Below are 27,450 nucleotides of genomic sequence, written 5' to 3'. Positions count from 1 at the left end.
ATCAATGAATCGACTATCTACCTTCTATATAGTTCTCGTTTGTTTACATTCTTTAAATCACATTTTTCCTTCGCACTTGCGCTGTGCAGTTGTCGAAGTTCTAAAGAGATGTCTCGTGTTTAAGGTCACTGCATGCGGATAATATCAGCGGAAAAGGTATCGGCGAATTATACTGAGTACGAGAGAAGACAATAATTCAATAGCAATACATTTGAAAGATTTTGATAAGGATTTTCTTTTATAAAAAAATTTATGAACGCTTGTTTTATAGTAAAACTTAGCCATTTAAGTATATAAAACATATTCAATTTTTTTTAATTTCAAGTTTTATGTGATTTTAATAATCAACATAAAATCTTTGATAATATTAAGAATTTATAACAAGGAAAAAAAATAAAAATAAAAATATTGAGCATCCATTTATGGCAATGAAATCATATCTAAACATGTAGTTGAAATTATTTCTAAAATCAGTCAGTCTAATGCTACATGTATGTATAAGAATAAAATCTCAGATTTTTTAACTGTATGCTATAAAAAATATAAAAGTTAAAAATCTCATTATACAATATAACAAAGTCAATCACATAGCTTCAAATTTTTTAATTAAACTTGCTTTTGAAATAATAGTCAGCTATTTGAATTGCATATGTGTAAACAAAATAGTTTTTAACTTGGCTTCCGCTTACCTAATGCCAGCAAATAAACTTATTTTCTATTTTCCAGCGCTGGCAACAAATTCACTATATTGCTGGAGCCGGCAAAATAGCCACTGCCTTTTGGTTTCTTCAGAATTTTAAGATCAAACCATCACCATCTCAGTGCAAACACAAGCTGCACACTTTTTATGGTCAGATCTTATGTTTTCGTACGTCGTATGAATTCGTACTATGAGTGCTTTATCAGTGGGTTTGTGACGTCAATATGCGTTCTTAATAGCACGAAAACCCATATTATTTACGAGGATAATTGCGAAAAACTTACTATAGGCTTTAGCTTCTTAAAAAAATTACAATCAGTATATTTATATATATATATTTATCATATACTTGTATCAAATAATACTTAAATTTTACAGTTCAATAACATTTAAAAATATTAAAAGGCTATGAAAGGATTACTAGGTTTATTGATCAGATTCCTAAGAATTTCCTCAGCGGGCTGATAAAGGAACCTTTATTGACTGCTTCCGGAATGTTATCACATGCCTTTCCGTTAATTTCCGTGACGTTTATCACATGCAACGTCGTGCATTTTCGGAAATTTGTTCGAAAACGACAACACAGTGCGGAAAACCGCAAGTGATTTAAGACTTATCACAAAATCGTTGAGGAGCAAATTTCAAACTAAGAACATGATAATTGATGTGACAAGATAAATTAAATGCTTGTAATATCAATAAAAACAATTAAAATTAAGAAATTTGTAGTTGGTTGTCTGTAAATTATTATATAAAAATTCATGGAAAGACAAACAATTTAATTAATAGTTCTTGTCTGTATTTCTTCTGTTGAAGTATATGATAAAAAGATAATTACATGTCATTTATCATATCAGACCCTTTATAGGCCCTCGTTCATGATATCAGCCCTCGAGCCTGCGGCTCTTGGGCTGATATCATGACCTAGGGCCGATAAAGGGTCTGATATGAAAAATGCCATGTAATAATCTATACATATTATACTTATTGACTGGGTATGAGTGGAATAGAAAGTTAATTTTCCCCCGAGGTGCAACTATTGCCCTGAGGCGTAGCCGAGGGCAATAGTTGTATCCGAGGGGACAATAAACTTACTATACCACGAATACTCAGTCAGTAAGTGTTTTATTATACCGAAAGAGACAAAAGACAATAAATGTCGGGGTTAAATCAACTATCGTAATATAAAAAGCAGAAACACAGCCATACTGTTTAACGTTTACTTCATATATATTCGGAATGCTAATGCTACGTCCTGCACTGGCATCAACCCTAGATACAATAGGTAAAACGCGACGTCGCAACTTGCGCGGTATTCTCAACATCCTCCAATCCCGTGGCTGCATTTGAAATTCCGCGAAATATAATTACGCTTGCTGTCAAATAGTTTCATCGAGGACTGGTCCAATAGTTGGAAACTATTGACCGGTCATATAATTCAACGCTTGCAATCTGAAAAAGAGTAAAAATATTGTGTACTTATCAGTTTTCTATAGAAAATGAAAACTGAGGTATTATAAATATTAATAATAATACATTGTTTGTAATTATACTGCCCTCCTAGGGCGTCTTTGATTGACAAAAAAATATTGTATTGTATTGTATTGTATATAAAATAGGGCGAATGAATATAGTGCGAACGAACGCTACGGGCGAAAGGACCCGTTGCCAATCTTCGGAAACCCTCGGCCACATATGTAAACAAACAGACAAGTCAAGCCGGTGAACATTTACGCATCGAAAAATGTTTCCTTGTTACGCACAGATCTTGTTTTCTTTAATTTGCGTGACAGTCCTATCGTCTTGTTCCGGTGCTTCAAAATGTGGTTATCTGGTAAGTATTTGAATTCAAAAATTTCTTACATATTTGTAGAATCACACAAAACTTCAAAAGAAAATCCAATCAAATGGGGGCCATACTCTGGAGGATGAAACATTGACTAAATACATGAGATTCGCGAACGATCTAGTTTGGGGAGAACACACAAACAACATCACAGGTTAAGCCAGCCGAAGCCTTGGTTTCGGCTATATCGTCAAATTTCCCCGTCCGAACCTGAAACGGGGATATCCTACCGTAGTCTATAATCGGTCATCATGTTGGTTCGTTCGGACTTTGTTATTGTACTTATCACACGGGAAAACTCCGCATTGACGTCACTTCGCTAATACCAGCGTACAAAATTAGTGCAGAATACATTTTTTCTACTCTTCTAAATAAACAAACATTTCGAAAGATATGTTTTCAATGTTATTCTAAAGTATTGTACAAAAATGCCAATTTTCTAATGGCCGTTTCAAACCTGACTTCTGAATGCCTAAAAACATTCCAGAACTTCAGAAATCCCCTTTTCCGGCCTCCATTGGTTTGTTTACATTCCATTAAGCGTCATCAATCTTAATGGCAAACCAAACAGGCCAAGCAAATCGTATTTTTAAGAATTTCAAAATGGCAAGCACCTTACGTCTTACTCGATTTTCCCGCGAAAAAAACCCATCTAAATTGAAAGAAAAACTTTGGGAAACAAACGATAATCATGCCATATTTTTGTTCAGGAATATAGAGTAGGTTAATAAAAAACAATATACATATATTTTTCATAAAAAAAATATTTGTTCAATAAAAAGAGATCGATATTCTGACCATAAGTAAATATTCATATAAAATTCCATTGATATCAAATTTCATGGCTAATAATGAGGTTTCCGATTGAATAAACCCCCAATTTATTGCAAACTATTTCAAAGCAATATCATACAAACAAATAATATAATTGCCTTGTACTAAAAAATCACCTAATTGACAGTAGAGCAATTTGATTGGATATAACGATTCAATGTGTCACGTGGTTTTGAAGCCATTAGAATTTTAATGTAAACAAACGGCGTCAGCTGCTGCAGTATGGAACATCATACATTCAGTGACTGAGAAACAATTATTAGTAACCAAGCTTGACAATACACAGTAATAAAAAAACAAAGCTAAGTCTACAGAAAAATAAAATAAAAAATGGCCTTAAGTGCACGACTTACCACCATTGCGGGATACATGTAGCCTGGGATCCTGGCTCACTGCTCGAGAGTAGACGAAGTATTAGATTAGGTCAGGATGCCAGTTGTATTTAGAATTCTTCATTTTTTTGGAATAAAAGATAGAATTGTTTATTTATTTTTATTTGTTTCCCCACAAAAGATACCTAGCCCCTTTTTTCTGAAATATACCCCAAAGATAACCCTTTCAGAGAGTGTGAGAAGGTTGCTAATTTGTTATTGTTGATGTATTTTACTGAAATGTTTTATTATACAGCATTTCTCTAAAAAACAGTCTTGTGTACTGATCCTTAAATTTCCCCGTGTGTTTCTCCAAAACACTGTCTTATATACTGATCCTCAAATTTCCCCGTCTGTTTCTCAAAAACACTGTCTTATATATACTAATCCTCAAATTTCACCGTCTGTTTCATTAAAACACTGTCTTATATACTGATCCTCAAATTTACCCGTCTGTTTCTCTACAACACTGTCTTATATACTGATCCTCAAATTTCCCCGTCGGTTTCTCTAAAACACTGTCTTATATACTGATCCTCAAATTTCCACGTCTTTTCACTAAGACACTGTCTTATATACTGATTCTCAAATTTCGCAGACTGTTTCTCAAAAACAATATCTTATATACTGATCCTCAAATTTCCATGTCTGTTTCTCTGAAACACCATGTCTTATATTTATAAAGTTTGAAGTGCATTACAGAATAAATCTATTCAGTTGACATTTATTTCATTATTTCTCAAATTCTTAAACGCCATAGAACAAAACACTTGTCTTATATACTGATATATAATATACTTATATATAATATTATACATTGAGTTAATTATACAAAGTTTTAAGTGCATTTCGGAATAAATCTATTCAGTTGATATTTATTTGGTTATTTCTCAAATTAATGATAACAGAATAAATCTAAAACACTGTCTCATATACTGATCCTCAAATTTCCCCTTGATCTGTAAAACACTGTCTTACATATATTATATAAAACCAACAAGAAGATCCAGTCAGACAGGACATCATACTTACTTATTACAGCCAAGGAATGGAACAAATTGCCTTCAGAGAAGAAGAAGAATCTTATATTTTAAAGTTTAATTTAATGTACATTAGTAGCATTATATTTTTTATATGTTACACTATATGCCCCCTGTGAACCTACTTTTGAAAAATAAATATCATTATTTTATCTTATCTGAAGCTAGGCTTTAACTCATCACTGATAACCTGGGACATGATATATAAAAACAGTGTAGTATCTTCTTCCTATGTCCACACAGCCTCCTGTAAACAATTTGCAAAGATGTTTACATGTAAAATAATATCGAAGTCTCTTGCATAACACTTCATTTCAGTGCAATGGGCTGAATTCGATGACATGTACGTTTTGTTATACATTGTACAAACTTGAACAAAAAATGAGAATGCATCTATAAAATATTGATTATGATTCACCACTCCAATCAGCATTTAAAGTTACCTTGACCAACATGACTAACAATTATCTAATAAATCAGACCATATATCAAATAAGAAACACGACAAACTGAGCCTACATAAACTTGGACCATGATAACAAATCATGTTAACTGACTTTGAGGTTTCATGGTAGTGTTATTGCTGTGAGTGTAGGGTGTCTTGGGTTTGAATTGTTTGACACCAAACAGGGTCAAATGAATAACTTGAAAAAATTTTATTCACATCTTCATGCAGCACTAAGCACCCATTATTTAGGAGTAAGCACAAAGATTGGTTACGAATGTTAACAAGGCCCGGGATAAGATACAGGTATTCCATGTTTTAATCTAACAAATGATTTCAATAATATATGAATAATGTAAGAAAAAAAGGAAAAATATTGATCAGCTCAGAGTCAGAATAAAATAGTGTGTCCAGGTAGGGTGACATGTCATCCTGCAGACTGTTACCACATTTATGTGAACTAGCATGTTCAAAATACAACTCAGTGTGTTGATCTAGTTTCACTATAGGTGTAACTATGATTTTTTAATCAATTTCTGTTTGTAGAGCTGTCCTAAAGGAAAAGATGGGATGCTCAATGTTCATTTAGTACCTCACACACATGATGATGTTGGATGGCTAAAGACTGTTGACCAATATTTTTATGGAGGTTGGTGGTATACTTTTGTACATATACAATTTTTATACGACCGCAAAAAAATTTTTGCGGTCGTATATTGGTATGACGTTGGCGTCGTCGGCGTCGTCGTCCGAAGACACATTAGTTTTCGCACTCTAACTTTAGTTTAAGTGAATGGATCTCTATGAAATTTTACCAAAAGGTTCAATACCACAAAAGGAAAATGGGGATTGATTTTAGGGGTTATGGTACCAACAGTTAAGGAATTAGGGGCCAAAAAGGGGCCAAAAATAAGCATTTTTGTAACTTCCAGACATAACTTGTGTGTTAGTGTATGGATCTCTCTGACATTGTACCACAAGGTTCCATATCACAAAGGGAATGCTGGGATCGATTTTGGGGGTAATTGCCTCCAAATTTTAGGAATTAGGGGCCAAAAAGGGGCAAAAAACAAGCATTTTTCTAGTTTCATGACAATAACTTGTGTGTAAGTGTATGGATCTCTCTGACATTGTATCACAAGGTTCCATATCACAAAGGGAAAGTTGGGATTGATTTTGGGGGTAATTGCCTCCAAATGTTTGGTATTAGGGGCCAAAAAGGGGCAAAAAACAAGCAGTTTTCTAGTTTCATGACAATAACTTGTGTATAAGTGTATGGATCTTTATGAAATTGTACAACAAGGTTCCATATCACAAAGGGAAAGCTGGAATTGAGTTTGGGGGTAATTGCCCAAAAAGTTTAGGAATAAGGGGCCAAAAAGTGCCAAAAATAAGCATTTTTCTAGTTCACAGACAATAACTTGTGTTCAAGTGTAAGGGTCTCCCTGAAATTGTACTGCAAGGTACCATACCACAAAGGGAAGGCTGGGATTGATTTTGGGGGTAATTGCCTCAAAATTTTAGGAATTAGGGGCCATAAAAGGGCATAAAAACAAGCATTTTTCTAGTTTCAGGACAATAACTTGTGTGTAAGTGTATGGATCTTTATGAAATTGTACTGCAAGGTTCCATATCACAAAGGGAAAGCTGGGTTTGAGTTTGGGGGTAATTGCCCTAAACGTTTAGGAATTTGGGGCCAAAAAGGGGCCAAAAAACAAGCATTTTTCTAGTTTCCAGACAATAACTTGTGTTCAAGTGTATGGATCTCTCTGAAATTGTACTGCAAGGTACCATACCACAAAGGGAAGGCAGGGATTGAGTTTGGGGGTGATGAATCATAAGGGGGTTCAAAAAATTTGGGGGGGGGGATTTTTTTTTCCTTTTTTTTCTTTAAAATTTTCCATTTTAAATTGGTTATTTCTGATTTATATATAAAAGCAAATAATAATGATATGGTTTGAATAGGTAAATTAAAAATTTGTAAGTTCTTAGACCACTTTCATTCTGTGTCAGAAACCTATGCTGTGTCAAATATTTAATTACAATCCATATTCAGTGCTGTATCAAGCTTGAATGTTGTGTCCATACTTGCCCCAACTGTTCAGGGTTCGACCTCTGCGGTCGTATCAATCTGCGCCCCAGTGGAGCATTTTATTTTATCAGGAAATACAATTACATTTAAACGTACACTTCTGGGTCATAAAAATGAATAAATTAAAAATATTCTATAAGATCTACACATCATATTCATTATATGACATATACAACCATATCTGCTTTAATTACGGGACTTATAAGTGTTGAACCATTTCTACAACAATTAACAACAACATTTGTGGTACTATGACCCACAAAAATGTGTTAAGGGTTTCCTCCTTTGCAAATAGGGTAGGTAAAACTTTTTTTTGTATTTTTTTTTCAATTTTTATATGACCGCAAAAAAAATTTGCGGTCGTATATTTGTATGACTTTGTCGTCATCGTCGTCGTCCGAAGACACATTGGTTTTTGCACAATAACTTCAGTTTAAGTGAATGGATCTCTATGAAATTTTACCATAAGGTTTAATACCACAAAAGGAAGGTTGGGATTGATTTTGGGGGTTATGGTACCAACAGTGAAGGAATTAGGGGCCAAAAAAGGGGCCAAAAATAAGCATTTTTGTAACTTTCAGACAATAACTTGTGTTTAAGTGTATGGATCTCTCTGAAATTATAAGTTTCCATACCACAAAGGGATGGTTAGGATTTGCTTTGGGGGGTTATGGCTCATATCGTTTAGGAATTAGGGGCAAAAAAGGGGGAAAACAAGGGTTTCCTGGTTAATGGACAATTTAAAAGCAGTGTAAGGGAGATAATCCAAAAACAAAATTGTACAATGTTGTACAATGTTGGATTACCTCACTTACACTGCTTTTAAATTATCTATGTAAGACTTTTATGATGTATTTAAATGGGTAATTATGGTTGCAAACTCCATTGGTAATTTGAATTGAGACTATGACCATATCTTGAGGGAAAGATTTTTTTTTTGAAAAAGATGGGGGTGGGGGGTTAAAAAAGAAATTGGGGGGGGGGGGGGCAATTTTTTCTCACTTCAGATTTCAGAAATTAAACAAAATTTCTTCACATATTTTTTTTTTTTCAAAAAAAGGTTGGGGGGGGGGATTTTTTTTTGTGGGGGGGTCAATACGCAACAGCAAAGTGTATTGCACAAAAGCAAAAAATTGAATAATAAATTCAAATCATATAACCAATTATAAGTTCTTTGACTACAGTTATTCTGTGTCAGAAACCTATTATGTGTCAAATATTTAATTACAATCCAAATTCAGACCTTTATCAAGTGCGAATATTGTGTCCATTTTTGTCCCAACTGTTCAGGGTTGGACCTCTGCCGTCGTATCCAGCTGCCCCCAGCAAAGCAATTTATTCTTTCATGAGATTATGGGGAGCATCTACAATTCTGTTATGATTCACTTCCAAAAGTGCAATAAAAAAACGGGTTGGCATTTTTAGGCATAAATGTAGGGCAAGAAGGGAAGCCCTAAAAAACAAATATTTTTTTAGGGGCCTTATTTGGGTTTTTGCCTTTTCAACTCTAAATTAAATGATCAGTTTATTCAGGTACAAAAAAAATGTACAAGCAATTGATTAAAAAAAACTATTCTGAAATACTTTACTTAGAAAAGGTGCAAAAACATTTTGTTTAAGTTTTGTAAATTAATGATTAAAATGGTTATACATTTCTTTGCATCATTTTTTTTTCTTTTTTATGAGATCAGTCTTCTATTTGAAAATGTTGTTAGATTGTTAATTTTTCTCCAAAATACTTACATATATATATTTAGCCAACTAAAAAAAGTCAGACTTTTCATTGAACAGAAATTGACTTTGACATTTTGTCTTTTAAGAAATTTTGATAGAATTTGAAATATGCATAAGGTTAAGGAAAAACCACACTAAACATGTTGAAGAATGAAATCACACATATAATCATGAACCATTAAAGTACAAAACATGACACAGGGTTGAAAATAAATTTTATTGCAAGTGTATTTATTATCAGAAATAAAATCTCATAAATTTTACTTTTACAGATAAAAATAACATCCAGAGAGCTGGAGTGCAATACATTCTGGATTCTGTTGTTCAGGAACTATTACAAGATCCATCAAAGAGATTTATTTATGTAGAAGTAGCATTCTTTGCCCGATGGTTGAATGAACAACATGATATTATGAGACATGCAGTTAAAGGACTTGTAAACTCAGGTTTGTTGATTTTCATTAGGTAAACACGAATGAAGATTTGAAGTAATTATATATGTTTAAATTATTTACTTGAAACTATTTTAAAGGTTATTTTTTGTAACCTGGCAATAAATAAAATTATTGCTATTATTTGAACATTTCATTACATTTACAATATCTTCACAGGTAGATTGGAGTTTATATTGGGAGGTTGGTGTATGAATGATGAAGCTTCCACTCACTACAATGCCATTATAGACCAGCATGCTTTGGGATTTGAATTTTTACGTCAGAATTTTGGGGAGTGTGGTAGACCTCGAGTTGCATGGCAAATTGATCCTTTTGGACATTCCAGAGAACAAGCTTCATTATTTGCACAGGTATAAATTAAGTTATACAGCATGACTTCCTTTAACCTAAAGTGGATTCCTTATTATTCATTAGATACCTATTTTCATGGGTTTCATTGGTATAGGTAAACCACAAGTTTAAATGTTCAACAAAGTGCACATTTTCTGTAGGCTTCTATGCAAACTTTGGCAAAACCATAGAATCAAATATGACATGAAATACAATTTTTCTTTTATCTTGAAAATCTGCAATATTTATGAAGAACAAAAAAGTAAGGAAAAAAGATTTTTTTCTCACATTATAGTTCAAACAAATCAGAGGCTATATATTAGTTTATACAAATTCCACTATTGATACATATAGATTCTTACATTGGTACCAGTAGATTATTTGATTTATCCAATCGAGATAGTAAAATTATCGAATTTTAAAGTTCGAGCCTCGGCAATGACTTTAAAATTCGATAATTTAACTATCTAGATTGGATAAATATGAGTAACTATGTAAGAATCTGTTTCTCTAATGATTATCAAACTAATTTTCATTTTTGATAAATGAAAATCCCCATCGAGGGCCTTCCACATGCCTAATTTCTACGTCATACACTTTAAAGTTGACAATTTCTCTAACACCTGTTAGCACATTTCAAATTATCCAGAGAGCTGATAAAGGTTATTACCTTTTAATACATAGGCAATCATCTACTGAGATCATCAGCAATCACATGTTGATTAAATTTTTTTAAACAAAGGATCCAGAAAGAGTTAAATTGCCAAAGAATTAGAGAAATTATTATACATGCTACCATCATGTTAACATCATGATCATAATTGTATCTATGACTTTTTTATCAGGGAACTATGAAATAATGTTAGGATTATAAATGGTTGCAAATGAAGGAACATGTGTTTTCCAACTTTTTATTCGCCCGTTTACGGGACGTATTATGGTATACCGTTGTCCGTCCATCCATAGGCGGATCCAGGGGGGGGGGGGGGGGGGGGGGGGGGGGCCTGAGCAGTTTTTGTGAAACTTTGGTGAATTGTTTATATTTATTGACATAAGACCCCATTCGACTTTTATAAATTTCAGATTTTACGTTTCCAAGGTTATGGGATTTATTCATAAAAAAGGGTTGATTTTCCAGTTTTCAGACAATAACTCATATGCTTTGATCAGGTTTCATGAAACTTTGGTGACTGTTTTATATCTATTAAAATAACCATTCTTTAGTTTTTTATAAATTTCTGATATGACATAGAGGAGTTGTGGAACTTTATTCTTAGAAAAAGCGACAGGCTTATCATGCGCCCTTGGCACAGCTTATGGGCACAGCTCTTTATATACTGCAGGGTATATACGACACTAACGCTAGTCCGCTAGCCCGAGGCTAGTAAAAATTAGGGAGGGCTAGTAAAGTTTTCATTACAGTAGTCCGACGGGCTAGTCAAAATTTTGTTTAAAACAAGGAATTTCACAAAATTTTAATTTTCAACAAATCCCAGATTTTTTGCTGACCTTTGCTGTCTTAATTGTACAGTTTATTCACGTATATGTCAGACATTTTAACATGAAAGGTACTTTGGGGAGGGGAAAGAAACGGAAACAATGATGGTACTTAATACATTGAAAACCACGTGTGTTACAAATGCAGTGATGATTCTGATCAGAAACCTAGATCTCAAAAGTGCTTTCATAATATCAAAATAATAACATGAATATGAAAATTACATACATTACTACCGATACCATCACTGTTTGGGAAACATGTACAACTTATTGGAAGGAATTTTAAGCCATTTTTTTTAGTAATTGGGAATTTTCTTTAGGGGAAAAAGCTGTATTTCAAATGTAATTTGAGGCAAACACTATCACTGAATTATTGTCATATATATACAAAATTATAGGTCTCTGGTAAAAATATAAAGATTTTTAGGAATAAAATCTTGTCCTGAAAAAAAAATAAACTGACAAACAACAAGGGAAAAGAAGGAGTCCATGAAGAATTATGACAAAAACAGCAAGGGCAAACCTTTCCTCTTTTGTGGGTGTATTTTTAAATCCCTTACTTATCCATCTTCATTAAAGACACTAGTAATAATGATAAGTAAAATGAGGACGATGATGAAGTAATGATCTAAAGGGGTCTTCAAAATAAGTCTAACACATTCTTAATATAGATGATTAAAATATGAAAATATTTATTTTTTTTGTATTTTTTATTAGCAAACCAGTGAAATTTCATGAAACAAAACATGTTCAAAACCCTCTGGAAATGCTCCAGAGCACAGGATTTAGCTTCATTTGTATCAAAATTTTCGGGGGGGCATGCCACCAGACCCTCCTAGATAGGGTTGTGCCGGTGGCACGACCGTCCAAGTGAGGTAGGCACTTGGAGGGCTAGTGAATTGATAAAAGGACTAGTAGAATAATAATTTCAATAGCCCTGCAGGCTAGTGCATACATTTAGTTAGTGTCAAACCCTGTATACTGATGTTGAACATTTTTGTCTCTGATTCTAGATGGGCTTTGATGGTTTATTTTTTGGACGTGCTGACTATGAAGATATAGATCAGCGAAAGAAAGCGAAAACCATGGAAATGATGTGGAATGGGAGTCCTAAAAATTTAGGTAGTATTAAAACTTTCTATGATTAGGCAACATAAAATTTATATTCAGATTGTCGTATGTCTTTCTCCTCTGGATTTTTTTTCAATTTCATCTGTTATATTCCATTTACAAATATTTATTTGATATTTCTGCAAAGTGTGTGAGAATTAATGAAAAAAATTAAATAAAGTCTTTCCTTCCTCACCATTTTTTTGTGTCGAGAACATGAAAATCTTATTTGTTGTGACCTTAGGAAGACATTCAAATACCATATTCAGCAATGAAGAACTTTTTTGTTAAAAGCCCCCCCCCCCCATTATGTTTTCCAGTCTGTGTGTATATCCATCCAGTCAATAGTATTTGGTATGCAGTTGTATTAGCATTGGCACATCTCATTTCCATGGAGATTGTTTAGCCATGTACCTTCAGTCATGGCTCATTGACTTTGAATATTTGCATAACTTACATGTTAAAGTATTGCTATTTTAATTTCAACATTTGCGTTATCAAAATTACAAAAAGGCGAGACATATCTCTGTGTTAATAGTTTATAACCCAGATTTCAATGGTTCAATAAATATGGAAATGAAATAGTCTGAAATCAGTACATTGTACATTTTAAGGTCAATGTTTATGGATAAGGTAGTATACCATGAGGTTGTGGTCACATCAACTTGATCTTAGTATCCATGTGCATTGTGGTGTGAACATTTTAAAATTATATGCCGAATTAGGGTTTTGACCCAAGTTTCATAGTTTGGTGAACATAGAAATATTGTGTGAGGCCCTTGCATGGCAAATTGTGAAATGTTCCCAAAAAAGAAAACCAATGGCCTGATTTATGCCTATAAAAAATAATAAGCAAGTAAGAGATATGGCAGACAGCAACCACTAAATTACAGGCACCTGAATTGGGACAGTCATATAAAGAATGTGGTGGGGTTATACATGGTTGTTAGCTAGCGCTCAACCCTCCCCCGTACCTGGGACTGTGGTGTAATAGCATAACATAAGAACAACCTGTAAAAATTAGTTGGAAAGGGCTTGACTTATCAGAATGGCAGAAAGCACAGTAAAAACAGTTGATAAAAAACAAACACAAAGTACCAATCAAAGAGTTCTCACTGTTTAATAATGAAAGCTAGTTCGAATATGAAAATAAGAAGATGTGGTATGATTGCCAATGAGACAACTCTCCACAAGAGACCAAATGACACAGAAATTAAAGCCAATTACAACAATTATGAATTAATCATGTTAACCCAAACAATATTAATAGGTACTTATCCAACATATTTAGTGTTAAGACATATAAACAGTCTTAGAAAACCATGACCATGTGCAATGCAATGGTATTTGGTAGATTTATCTCCGAAAATGTGATGCCTGGAGCATTTAATGTATATGAGGAAGACATTTGTTTTACCTAGCATTATGGCTTTTAAAATAGATCCATTTAAGAATCAAATAATGGCCTTTTTGATATTTCATGTTGAAATTCAAGGCCATATTTTGCCAAAAGTGAACCTTGTCCTTTTAAAAGAGGTCAAGCTACTTTTCTGTCGACAGCATTGAAGGGAGATTTATTTATATTTTTATAGGAAAAAGAACTTAGAAGTAAATAACAAAAAAAAAACAAACAACATTTTATTTATAGACAGATGTACACAATTTGTCAAGCTTATATCACACTACTGAGTTAAAAAAAAAATTTAAAATACATTTATCAGAAATATCATTTTAAATTTTTCACTACTGTAACTAAGAAGTTTATCTTATTTTTATTTTAGGGTCCAAGGCAGATTTATTTTCAGGAGTCCTATTTAATGGATATAGCCCTCCACCAGGTTTTTGTTTTGATATCAACTGTAATGATGATCCAATTATGGTAGGTTAAGCTTTATATTTCACATGTACATGTAGATTTGATATGCCTTTTTTGACGTGTTAAATGACAACATGTAAGCAAACAACATGGTCTCAGTACCTTGATATGGGCATACCTATTTAAAAATAAGGAGATGTGGTATGATTGCAAATGATACAAACATCCACCATAAATCAAATGAAGTGGATATAAGCAATTATAGGTGACAGTACGGTCTTTAGCTATGAGAAAAAGCAATACTGTACAGTCAGCTTTAAACAGCATCAACATGAAAAAGGTGAAAAATTCAAATGCGAAAACTAACGGCCTTATTTATAAAAAAAAAAAAACGGTGGTTGGCACAAGAAAAAATTGTAGGAAATTGGTTGTGTTTATGAAATATAAAATGAGGAACTGTTTGCATCAGTGCTTATACTATAGTTACATTCTGTTTCCATATATTTTTAGGCATTCATTGATATCAGTTAAAGGACCCACTATTATCAATAAAAAATATTCCAAAGTTGTAAACAATTCCCAAATTGTTTTGCTGTAGTCATAATTATGATTCCCAAATGAACAAAATGGCTAAAAAAAAATATTATTTATAATCAGAAAAAACATGTGGACTTGTAAATATGGCTTTTATTTCAGGATGATGACAGATTACATGATTACAATGTTCAACAGAAAACTACACAGTTCATAAGATATGCTCAGTTACAGGTAACAATCTTATAGTCAACAGAAAACTATACAGTTCATAAGATATGCTCAGTTACAGGTAACAATCTAATAGTTATGTAGAAATCAAATGCCTCTTTCTGCAGTTAAATTCACTGGTAAAAATTTGAACTAAAGAAAGTGTTATAGGTCAGTGCTATTACAACTATGAATAGAAAGATCATTAAAAGTAACCAATGATTTTATTACGTCACCAATATTGTTTGAAAACTCATGTTTTCTAATGGATTGATTGTTGCTTGCTTAATGTCCTGTGGCAAATGTTTCAAACATATTCAGTACGAGAAGCAATTAACAAATAATACAATAGGTAAGATCTGCAATGTAGGCCAACCAGGACGAATGGCAGGAAATTTGTACTGCGAATTGAAACTAAGGATATGTTGGATAGGGGCAGAAAATTTGCCTTGCAACAGGCTACCTACTGACCCCTCTTAAAGTTGTTGCAAGGGTTTTTTAACATACATAGAGCGTGGCACCTTTCCTACAGGAGTCATTGGAATTAATGTCTCCATTCTAACTAGACATGGCTGTGTATTTATACATCCTGCATCTTTAACAAGGGTTTTACTGCCAGTCCAATGTTGATCACATTTCTATAGCCCAATCAACCCTGGGTTGTATTTATTTTAGATATTTCTAGACAATTGATACCATATAATGATATATAAAGACATTGACATGGAAGACCATGTGATTTTGAATTCTAATTTTTATACGACCGCAAAAAAATTTTGTGGTCGTATATTGGTATGACGTTGGCGTCGTCGTCGTCGTCCGGCGTCGTCGTCCGAAGACACATTGGTTTTCGCACTCTAACTTTAGTTTAAGTTAATGGATCTTTTTGAAATTTGACCATAAGGTTAAATACCAAAAAAGGAAGGTTGGGATTGATTTTGGGGGTTATGGTACCAACAGTTAAGGAATTAGGGGCCAAAAAGGGGCCAAAAATAAGCATTTTCTAGTTTCAGACAATAACTGTGGAACGGTGTATCGATCTCTCTGAAATTATACTACAAGTTTCCATACCACAAAGGGATGGTTAGGATTTGCTTTGGGGGGTTATGGCTCAAACCGTTTAGGAATTAGGGGCAAAAAAGGGGGAAAAACAAGGTTGTCCTGGTTAATGGACAAATACTTTAGTACAAAACATAATTTAAAGCAGTGTAAGGGAGATAAAGAAAATACATCATTGAAATTATCTCCCTTACACTGCTTTTAAATTATGTATAAAGTAATGGTTAATGAACAATAAAGATAATTTAAAACAGTGTAAGGGAGGTAATCCAAATACAACGTTTTGGTTACTTCCCTTACACTGCTTTTAAATTATGTTTAAAGAAATGCATATTTATAAAGGAAGACCAGTAAAAATATCTGCAAATGTTGCATCTTTTTTTTTTACAAAAAAATCCATATGAAAGATTTGACACTATATTTTTAATTCTATTATAAAATAGATTAAGTTAGCACTATGGTAAATTTAAATGGGTAATTATGGTTGCCAACTCCATTGGAAATTTGAATTGAGATAATGACCATATCTTGAGGGAAAGAATTTTTTGGGGGAAAAAAGGGGGGGGGGATAAAAAGAAATTGTGGGGGGTCAATTTTTTCTCATTTCGGATTTCAGAAATTAAAAAGAATTATTCTTCAAATATTATTTTTTTTTCAAATTTCAAATATTGAAAAATTTCAAGAAGTAATCTTTAATTGCACAGTATGGCACATTAGATTTGTAAAATCTTTGATCACATTTATTTATTTGTTGTGCCGAATCGAACAGTGTATTTAGATTTTTAATTTTGGGTCCAGTTTTCAAATTGGTCTACATTAAGGTCCAAAGGGTCCAAAATTAAACTTTGTTTGATTTTAGCAAAAATTGAATATATGAGGTTCTTTGATATGCTGAATCTAAACATGTATTTAGATTTTTGATTTTTGGCCCAGTTTTCAAGTTGGTCCAAATTGGGGTCCCAAATTAAATTTTGTTTGATTTCAACAAAAATTGAATATATGGGGTTCTTTGATAAGCTGAATCTTACCATGTATTTAGATTTTTTATTTGTGGACCCCGTTATCAAATTGGTTCATATTGAGGTCAAAAGGGTCCAAAATTAAACTTTGTTTGATTTCATCTAAAATTGAATTATTAGGGTTCTTTGATATTCCAAATCTAACCGTGTATTTAGATTTTTAATTTTGGGTCCTGTTTTTTAAATTGGTCTACATTAAGGTCCAAAGGGTCCAAGATTAAACTTAGTTTGATTTTAACAAAAATTGAATTCTTGGGGTTCTTTGATATGCTGAATCTAAACATGTGTTTAGATTTTTTATTATGGGCCCAGTTTTCAAGTTGGTCCAAGATAGGGTCCAGTATTTAAACTTTGTTTGATTTCAACAAAAATTGAATATATGGGGTTCTTTGATATGCTGAATCTAAACATGTATTTAGATTTTTGATTATGGGCCCAGTTTTCAAGTTAGTCCAAATTGGGGTCCAAAATTAAACTTTGTTTGATTTCATCAAAAATTGAATTATTGGGGTTCTTTGATATGCCAAATCTAACCGTGTATTTAGATATTTAATTTTGGGTCCAGTTTTTAAATTGGTCTTCATTGAGGTCCAAAGGGTCCAAAATTAAACTTAGTTTGATTTTAACAAAAATTGAATTCTTGGGGTTCTTTGATATGTTGAATCTAAACATGTGTTTAGATTTTTGATTATGGGCCCAGTTTTCAAGTTGGTCCAAGTTGGGGTCCAAAATTAAACTTTTTTTTATTTCAACAAAAATTGAATATATGGGGTTCTTTGATATGCTGAATCTAACCATGAATTTAGATTTTTTATTTGTGGGCCCCGCTATCAAATTGGTTCATATTGAGGTCAAAAGGGTCCAAAATTAAACTTTGTTTGATTTCATCAAAAATTGAATTATTGGGGTTCTTTGATATTCCAAATCTAACCGTGTATTTAGATTTTTAATTTTAAGTCTCGTTTTTTAAATTGGTCTACATTAAGGTCCAAAGGGTCCAAAATTAAACATAGTTTGATTTTAGCAAAAATTGAATTCTTGGGGTTCTTTGATATGCTGAATCTAAACATGTGTTTAGATTTTTGATTATGGGCCCAGTTTTCAAGTTTGTCCAAGTTGGGGTCCAAAATTAAACTTTGTTTGATTTTAACAAAAATTGAATATATGGGGTTCTTTGATATGCTGAATCTAACCATGTATTTTGATTTTAAACATTGGACCATAATAGGTAAATTAAAAAAATTCAAGTTCTTAGACCACATTCTTTCTGTGTCAGAAACCTATGCTGTGTCAAATATTTAATAACAATCCAAATTCAGAGCTGTATCAAGCTTGAATGTTGTGTCCATACTTGCCCCAACTGTTCAGGGTTCGACCTCTGCGGTCGTATCAAGCTGCGCCCCAGCGAAGCATTTTATTATATTTTGCGGTTGTATATTGGTATGACGTTGGCGTCATAGTCTGAAGACACATTGGTTTTCTCACTATAACTTTAGTTTAAGTGAATGGATCTCTATGAAATTTTACCCATTTAAATTTAAATACCACAAAAGGAAGGTTGGGATTGATTTTGGGGGTTATGGTACCAACAGTTTAGGAATTAGGGGCCAAAAAGGGGCAAAAATAAGCATTTTTCTAGTTTCCAGACGATAACTTGTGGAACGGTGTATAGATCTCTCTGAAATTATACCACAAGTTTCCATACCACAAAGGGATGGTTAGGATTTGCTTTGGGGGTTATGGCTCAAACAGTTTAGGAATGAGGGGCAAAAAAGGGGGAAAAAGAAGGGCGTCCTGGTTAATGGACAAATACTTTAGTACAAAACATAATTTAAAGCAGTGTAAGGGAGGTAATTCAAATACATCATTTGAATTACCTCCCTTACACTGCTTTTAAATTATGTATAAAGTAATGGTTAATGAACAATTAAGACAATTTAAAAGCAGTGTAAGGGAGGTAATCCAAATGCAACGTTTTAATTACCTCCCTTACACTGCTTTTAAATTATGTTTAAAGAAATGCATATTTATAAAGGAAGACCAGTAAAAATATCTGCAAATGTTGCATCTTTTTTTTTTTACAAAAAAATCCATATGAAAGATTTGACACCATATTTTAAATTCTTTTATAAAATAGATAAAGTTAGCACTATGGTAAATTTAAATGGGTAATTATGGTTGCAAACATGGGGGGGGGGGGCAAAAAGAAATTGTAGGGGGTCAATTTTTTCTCAATTCAGATTTCAGAAATTAAAAAGAAAAATTCTTCAAATATTATTGATTTTGCAAAAAAAAAGTGTGTGTGTGTGTGTGGGGGGGGGGGGGGGGGGGGTGTTAATACACAACAGCATAGTGTATTGCAGAAAAGCAAAAAAAAAAAGGGGGTAAATTTTTTTATTTTTTTTTGGGGGGAGGGGGGGGGGGGGGGGGGGGGGTCAATTCTCAACAGCAAAGTGTATTGCACAAAAGCAAAAAATTGAATATAAATTCAAATCATATAATCAATTCTAAGTTCTTTGACTACAGTTATTCTGTGTCAGAAACCTTTTATGTGTCTTGCCTCTGCCTTGTAGTTTTATAACAGCTTTGCTGTGAATCTACTCATCTGTACACCAAATAAATATATTATAAGATTCAAAAATACAAGTTATCTTTGAAATCATACCTGCGACCTTACAGGGTTTGGCAGGCGACCTTGTGACTTGATATCTACTTAAAAGACTTACTTAAATTTGCTTAAAAGTGACCTGATGACCTGGGTCATTTTTAAAAGACACCTTGTTACCTAAGGGGGCTCCTAATGGAGCCCCATCATAAGCTGAAAAGAAAATTAAACAAGGTTTTTTTAAAAAATGAAAAATTAAGAGTAATTTATGTTAACCCACAATTTCAATGTAAGGTACCAGCACTTACAAACAAGCAGTTTTCATTTGATACCTGTAAATGTATTGTGGATTAAGTTGTAAAATTCTTAGGTCTGTATTTTTTTATGTGAATATTAATGTCTGATGTTTATAAAAAGAAAGTAATTTTACTGTTCTTAATTACCCATTAACCAATACATGTATAAGTTGTGTTATAAATGATTTTTTTTGGCAGGCTTCTCATTATGCAACTAACAACATCATCATGACAATGGGAAGTGATTTTAATTACCAGAATGCCCATACATGGTTCAAAAATATGGACAAACTTATCAAATATGTCAATCAAAGGGTAAGTTCTGTTAAAAAAAATAATTGATTTCTGACACCTCAAACAACAATAATGCCTGAACCATCTATCATATTAATATCCCTTTGGTTTTTTTTTAATTTGTTCTCTAAGTACTGAAGTAGTGACTAATTTGTTGTGGTGTTTGCATTTAGAATTCGACTAAACATGGAAATACATGTTTTTGAACCAAACCAAGGAAAGAAAAGTGCAATATGCAATAGATACTGTTATCACTTTAGACCTCGAATTAAAAGTCTTATTGAAAACAAAAGTGATTTTTTGTTATTTAACCTCTAATTTCAGAACGATAAACTGATGGCCAGATTTGTTACAAAACAATGATACATATGACAGACAACAAACAACAACAATCACTAAGTTCAGTCTATTTTCATGCTAGATCTACATGTATGAATAAATATGAATTTTCTTCAGTAGTTCAGTCCATTTTCATGCTAGATCAATAAATTGTAATAATATTACCAATACTCCATGCCTAAATATACAACTAAAACACAAATGTAAATTTGCAGACAGCCAGATATAATTGTTTTTCAAATAATGTTTTGCAGTACAAACTTTACAAATATCAAACATATATAATGTATATATCAATGTGTTAATACAGTGTATTCACTTAAATCTCTGCATTTCCTGTCATAGCCGTCCAGGAAAAACCAATGAAACCATTATTTACATGTAGATATAGATATGAATGGAAACCTGTATCTAATGCCAATGCTGAAGCCTTCCTCAGGATAAAGGTGTCGGACCTCATCATTATTATTTAGAAAATACATATATAAATAGAAAATCAAAAGTTAAATTGCATTTAGCAATTATAAAAAGGAGCTTCTGTGTTTAAAAACGGCTAGAATGTGAAGCGCTTGAAAAACACCAAGTATATCGTAATACCAATTCGACTTCCTGATTGGTCGATTTTGTTCTGTCTCATAAATATTTATTCGATCCGCTGGAAAATACTATTCATCTTTGACGGTTCAGTCCATTTCACTGGATTCATAAGTGAATATAGTTTATAGGTGATTAGCTATAGAAATGAATCTCAAAACTGTTTTCAAAAGTTGAAATTAAATTACCCATTGTTTATAAATTATTTAATCATCAATGAATTGAGCAACATTTATCAGTTAACACATTTTGATTTTATATATCAGCATAAATTTTAACTGAGAAAAATTCACTAGTAATGAAAATGAATATAAGGTCAAGCATTGAACATAGTGAATAATCAGTGTACAATTCCTTCATTATCATGATAATGAAATTCATTGAGGACTTCATAAAATTAGTCAAATATTAATTCAAATTTTGCTATATACAATGGATTTTTCTTTGAACTATGAAGGGGTGAGAACGATTCATTGTTAGATTTACCTGTTTTGAAATAGACTAATCTACAACAGATGAATCCATTATCTATCAAATTTACCTTTTTTAAATGGACTGAACTAAATAGGGAAAAACCATATCCCATCAAAATAAATATAAAAAATAAGGCATTTAGTATTTTTGTTAATGAAACATTCTTGATCCAAACATGGCCTAAATACCATTGTAAACTTACTGCTGTTGGGATGAAATATTAATGAAATTTTTTGATAATACTTCTCTTTTAGATTTTTTCATTGTGCCAAAATAGATTTGTATTATGAAGTTCTTATAAAGACTTAATGTTTAACCATATGAAGCTCTAACATGAAAGTCTTTCATTGAATTGTATTGTTTATAATCAGAGTCGGACATTTTAAGATTCTTTTAAGAGTATTCCCTCAGTACCTTGAAATCTTGTAAAATCCTAGAATTTTATTGCATTTATTTCAGACCTGGAAATGGCCTTTAAATTCATCAAAAACAGCCAAAATTGTGGAAAAAAACTAAATTTTTAACATTCAGAAGCATGTTTTAGAGTTCCAAGTTATTTGCCTTTCATAATTCAACGTCATTGGATTCAAAACTAATCTTTGATACATTTGTAAGAAGAAGGTTTTTGTTATCTGTAATGAAAGAACTTAGGTATTGACAATGACTAGAGTCTTTCCAGTGTTTTTAAAAAAGGAAGTTTCTTTGCAACTGTTCCCAAATTAAATGTCTTAAAGTCACAAGCAACTTATGTTTTCTTCAATTTTGTCTTTTGATACAATCCTTGAAATATAGTAATGTCCTTTAAAAAACCCTAGAATTTTCTGCTAAAAAAGAGCATGAATCTCCTCTTCCTACACTGTATAAAGTAAATAATTTGATGACTTTCTGATCTAAGGAGAATCTATTTTCAGCAAGTCAATGGAAGTAAAGTTAATGTTTTCTACTCCACACCATCCTGTTATCTTCAAAGTTTAAATAATGCCAGCAAGACGTGGACCACCAAACAAGATGATTTCTTTCCATATGCACATAGACCACACAGTTTCTGGACTGGGTACTTCACCAGTAGGCCAACCCTGAAAGGCTATGTCAGACAAACTAATAATTTCTTACAGGTATGTTAATGAAAATGAAAAGGCATTGGGAGTATGTATAAAGAGAATATCCTAGATTTTATATGCTACATAATTTTTTTTCCGCTGATTCACATAATTAATACAGCTTCCAATAACAAATGTTCCATTTGGAGCTACTGTGTTTAGAGACCTCTTATGTCAGTATATCATTACTTTATTACTTGATTAATTGTTTACTAGTTTATGTTTGAAATTATTAGTTTTATTAGTTTGTGTTTACATCAGTGAATTTTCTATATATATATATATATATATATATATATAAATGGTTTACAGTTTGAAGGGAAAATGTCCTCATGCAATATGATGAAAAAAATGATAATCATGGTTAATTAGCTGAAATTTATATGGTAGTTTTATGCCAAAAACTTAAGTGAAAAGTCACATGTAATTCAGGTTATTTTTCTTAAAGGTATTAATAAATTTAAGTACATTCTATATTGAATCTGTATTGGGAACTTAAAAGTTGACTTTCTTTTGTACTGAAATAGTAAATTAATAGTTTTTTTTTCACTTTTCTTGTTGATTTTAAGGTTTGTAAACAGCTTGATGGACTTGCAGAATTAAAAGATACAGATAACAGTACATTTCATTTAAACATTTTACGTAAGTATGGTAACTTCATATCCCAAAATCATTACTTTTTCATATACTTTTGATTTTCCTATTCCTCATTATATTGCAGTGGAGTCTAACCTGCAATGTGTCCTTGCATGTTACTCAAAACCATCTATTTTTGCAAGCAATTTATTTTCAGGACTTTCGTGATTATAAGAATAATGTGAATATGTCTTCCCTAACATGAATACATCAAGAAAATTATAAAATCACAAAAATAAATTACCACACACTCGCCTAGAAAGGTCTTACACCAAACAAAGTATCTTCGAAAATAAGCTGATTTACAGTATACTATTTCAATGAGACCAACAGCCTAGAAAAATGACATTCATATGCAAGCATTCAAAAACATTGATTTTTTTCAAACTATCAACCATCAATCACCACTAATGCTTAAAAACATGTATCTACCACCAACAGAAATTTTTTAATTGACATCTTATCCTTTAATTGATTTGATTAGTGAAAGTAAATAAGACACTATAAACTTTAACACAAACTTCAGTGTCTAGGTTTTTATACGACCGCAAAAAAATTTTTGTGGGCGTATATTGGTATGACATTGGCGTTGTCGTTGTCGTCGTCGTCCGGCGTCGTCCGAAGACACATTGGTTTTCGCACTCTAACTTTAGTTTAAGTGAATGAATCTCTATGAAATTTCACCACAAGGTTCAATACCACAAAAGGAAGGTTGGGATTGATTTTGGGGGTTATGGTACCAACAGTAAAGGAATTAGGGGCCAAAAGGGGGCCAAAAATAAGCAATTTTGTAACTTCCACACATAACTTGTGTGTTAGTGTATGGATCTCTCTGAAATTGTACTGCAAGATACCATACCACAAAGGGAAGGCTGGGATTGATGATGGGGTAATTGCCTCAATATTTTAGGAATTTGGGGCCAAAAAGGGGCCAAAAAACACATTTTTCTAGTTTCCAGACAATAACTTGTGTTATTTATTGTGTGGATCTCTGAAATTGTACCACAAGGTTCCATATCACAAAAGGAATGCTGGGATTGATTTTGGGGGTAATTGCCTCAAAATTTTAGGAATTAGGGGCCAAAAAAGGGGCAAAATACAAGCATTTTTCTAGTTTCATGACAATAACTTGTGTGTAAGTGTATGGATCTTTATGAAATTGTACTACAAGGTTCCATACCACAAAGGGAAGGCTGGGATTGATGATGGGGGTAATTGCCGAAACGTTTAGGAATTGGGGGCCAAAAAGGGGCCAAAAATAAGCATTTTTCTAGTTTCCAGACAATAACTTGTGTTCAAGTGTATGGATCTCTCTGAAATTGTACTGCAAGGTACCATACCACAAAGGGAAGGCGGGGATTGATGATGGGGGTAATTGCCTCAATATTTTAGGAATTAGGGGCCAAAAAGGGGCAAAAAACAAGTATTTTTGTAGTTTCAGGACAATAACTTGTGTTTAAGTGTATGGATCTCTCTGAAATTGTACTGCAAGATACCATACCACAAAGGGAAGGCTGGGATTGATGATGGGGTAATTGCCTCAATATTTTAGGAATTTGGGGCCAAAAAGGGGCCAAAAAACACATTTTTCTAGTTTCCAGACAATAACTTCTGTTATTTATTGTGTGGATCTCTCTGAAATTGTACTGCAAGGTACCATACCACAAAGGGAAGGCTGGGATTGAGTTTGGGGTTGATGAATAATAAGGGGGTTCAAAAAATATTCGGGGGGGGGATTTTTTTCTTTTCCTTTTTGAAGAGCTTCGACTTTTGTCGAAAAAGCGAGACATAGCGATCCTCCATTCCGTCGGCGTCATCGTCGTCGTCGGCGACCACAAATATTCACTCTGTGTTTAAAGTTTTTGAAATTTTAATAACTTTCTTAAACGATCCTTGATTTCTACCAAACTTGGAAAGAAGCTTGTTAATGATCATAAGATAGTATCCAAAAGTAAATTTTGTAAAAAAAAAATTCCATTTTTTCCGTATTTTACTTATAAATGGACTTAGTTTTTCTGCCAGGAAACATTACATTCACTCTGTGGTTAAAGTTTTTGAAATTTTAATAACTTTCTTAAACTATCCTGGATTTCTACCAAACTTGGAAAGAAGCTTGTTTATGATCATAAGATAGTATCCAGAAGTAAATTTTGTAAAAAAAAAAATCATTTTTTCAGTATTTTACTTATAAATGGACTTAGTTTTTCTGTCAGTTAACATTACATTCACTCTGTAGTGTAAGTTTTTAAAATTTTAACAACTTTCTTAAACTATCTTGGATTTGTACCAAACTTGGACAGAAACTTGTTTATGATTAAAAGCTAGTATCTAGAAGGAAATTTTGTTAAAATTTTGTTAAAATTTTGTTCCATTTTTTCCGTATTTTACATATAAATGGACTTAGTTTTTTTTCCAGTTAACATTACATACAGTGTGCAGTTTAAGTTTTTAAAACATTTATTAGATTCATAAACTATCCTGGATTTTTACGAAACTTGGACAGAAGCTACTTACAATCAAAAGATAGTATAGAGAGGAATATTTTTATTAATTTTTTTCCTCATTTTTGTTGAGCCTGCGATTAACAGCAAAAGTAGGCGAGACACTGGGTTCCGCGGAACCCTTACGAATTTTTTTTCTTTTTTTCCTTTTTTTTTTCTTTTAAAATTTTCCATTTTAAGTTGGTTATTTCTGATTTATATTTAAAAGCAAATAATAATGATATGGTAGGAGATACACACAAAACAGGATGTGTAAATTATTATATAATAAGTATTGTGCAATAGCAAGAAATTTTCAATTGCACAGTATTGCACAATAGCAAGAAATCTTCAATTGCACAGTATTGCGCAATAGCAAGAAATCTTCAATTGCACAGTATTGCGCAAAAGCAAGAAATATCCAATAGCACAATATTGCGCAATAGCAAGAAATTGTCAATTGTACAGTATTGCGCAATAGCAAGAAATATTTAATTGCACAGTTTTGTGCAAAAGAAGATACTTCGTATAAATTGCTTATTTCTTGACCAATTTCAATGGGGTTTTATTCTTGAATTCTTGGGGTTCTCTAATATGCCGAATCTAACCGTGTATTTAGTTTTGGGATTTTGGGCCCCGTTTATAAATTGGTCCACATTGAGGTCCAAAGGGTCCAAAATTAAACTTTGTTTGATTTCATCAAAAATTGAATTATTGGGGTTCTTTGATATGCTGAATCTAACAGTGTATTTAGATTCTTAATTTTTGGTTCCGTTTTCAAATTGGTCTACATTAAGGTCCAAAGGGTCCAAAATTAAACTTAGTTTGATTTTAACAAAAATTGAATTCTTAGGGTTATTTGATATGCTGAATCTAAACATGTATTTAGATTTTTGATTATGGGCCCAGTTTTCAAGTTGGTCCAAATCTGGGTCCAAAATTAAACTTTGTTTGATTTCAACAAAAATTGAATATATGGGGTTCTTTGATATGCTGAATCTAACCATTTATTTAGATTTTTGATTTTTGGGCCCCATTATCAACTTTGTCCACATTGAGGTCAAAAGGGTCCAAAATTAAACTTTGTTTGATTTCATCAAAAATTGAATTCTTGGGGTTCTTTGATATGCTGAATCTAACCATGTATTTAGATTTTGGATATTGGACCATAATAGGTGAATGTCCAATTTAAAATTTTAAGTTCTTAGACCACATTCATTCTGTGTCAGAAACCTATGCTGTGTCAAATATTTAATCACAATCCAAATGCAAAGCTGTATCAAGCTTGAATGTTGTGTCCATACTTGCCCCAACTGTTCAGGGTTCGACCTGTGCGGTCGTATCAAGCTGCGCCCTGCGGAACATTTTATTTTTTATAGTTATTCAAGAAATATAAAACTAATGCATTGAATTTATATTTTGACAAATAGATTGTCAAGTTATCTGTTAACAGATTTGTTTTCATGTTGCAGGTGAAGCATTAGGAGTTGCTCAGCATCATGATGCAGTGTCGTAAGATTCTTCATTTCAATTATTT

General features: G+C 32.5%; 1 protein-coding gene across 6 annotated transcripts in view; it reads left to right on the top strand.

The window, feature by feature from the left end:
- Positions 1-2,392: 2,392 nt before the first annotated feature.
- Positions 2,393-27,450, top strand: part of LOC127708621 (lysosomal alpha-mannosidase-like) — a 73,545-nt gene continuing 48,487 nt past the window's right edge. For all 6 annotated transcript variants that reach the window (XM_052213641.1, XM_052213644.1, XM_052213646.1 and 3 more), the window contains exons 1-11: positions 2,393-2,534; positions 5,783-5,885; positions 9,335-9,508; positions 9,674-9,867; positions 12,361-12,469; positions 14,239-14,336; positions 14,970-15,041; positions 20,195-20,311; positions 22,609-22,812; positions 23,367-23,439; positions 27,386-27,425. In XM_052213641.1, the coding sequence (XP_052069601.1) occupies positions 2,445-2,534; positions 5,783-5,885; positions 9,335-9,508; positions 9,674-9,867; positions 12,361-12,469; positions 14,239-14,336; positions 14,970-15,041; positions 20,195-20,311; positions 22,609-22,812; positions 23,367-23,439; positions 27,386-27,425 (1,274 nt within the window). In that variant the 5' untranslated portion in view covers positions 2,393-2,444. The remainder of the gene's footprint in view (positions 2,535-5,782; positions 5,886-9,334; positions 9,509-9,673; positions 9,868-12,360; positions 12,470-14,238; positions 14,337-14,969; positions 15,042-20,194; positions 20,312-22,608; positions 22,813-23,366; positions 23,440-27,385; positions 27,426-27,450) is intronic.

The sequence above is a fragment of the Mytilus californianus genome, unplaced genomic scaffold (genome assembly GCF_021869535.1).
Source record: "Mytilus californianus isolate M0D057914Y unplaced genomic scaffold, xbMytCali1.0.p SCAF_7, whole genome shotgun sequence".
In the NCBI taxonomy this organism is placed as follows: Eukaryota; Metazoa; Mollusca; class Bivalvia; order Mytilida; family Mytilidae; genus Mytilus; species Mytilus californianus.
This window is presented reverse-complemented; position numbering and strand designations above follow the sequence as displayed.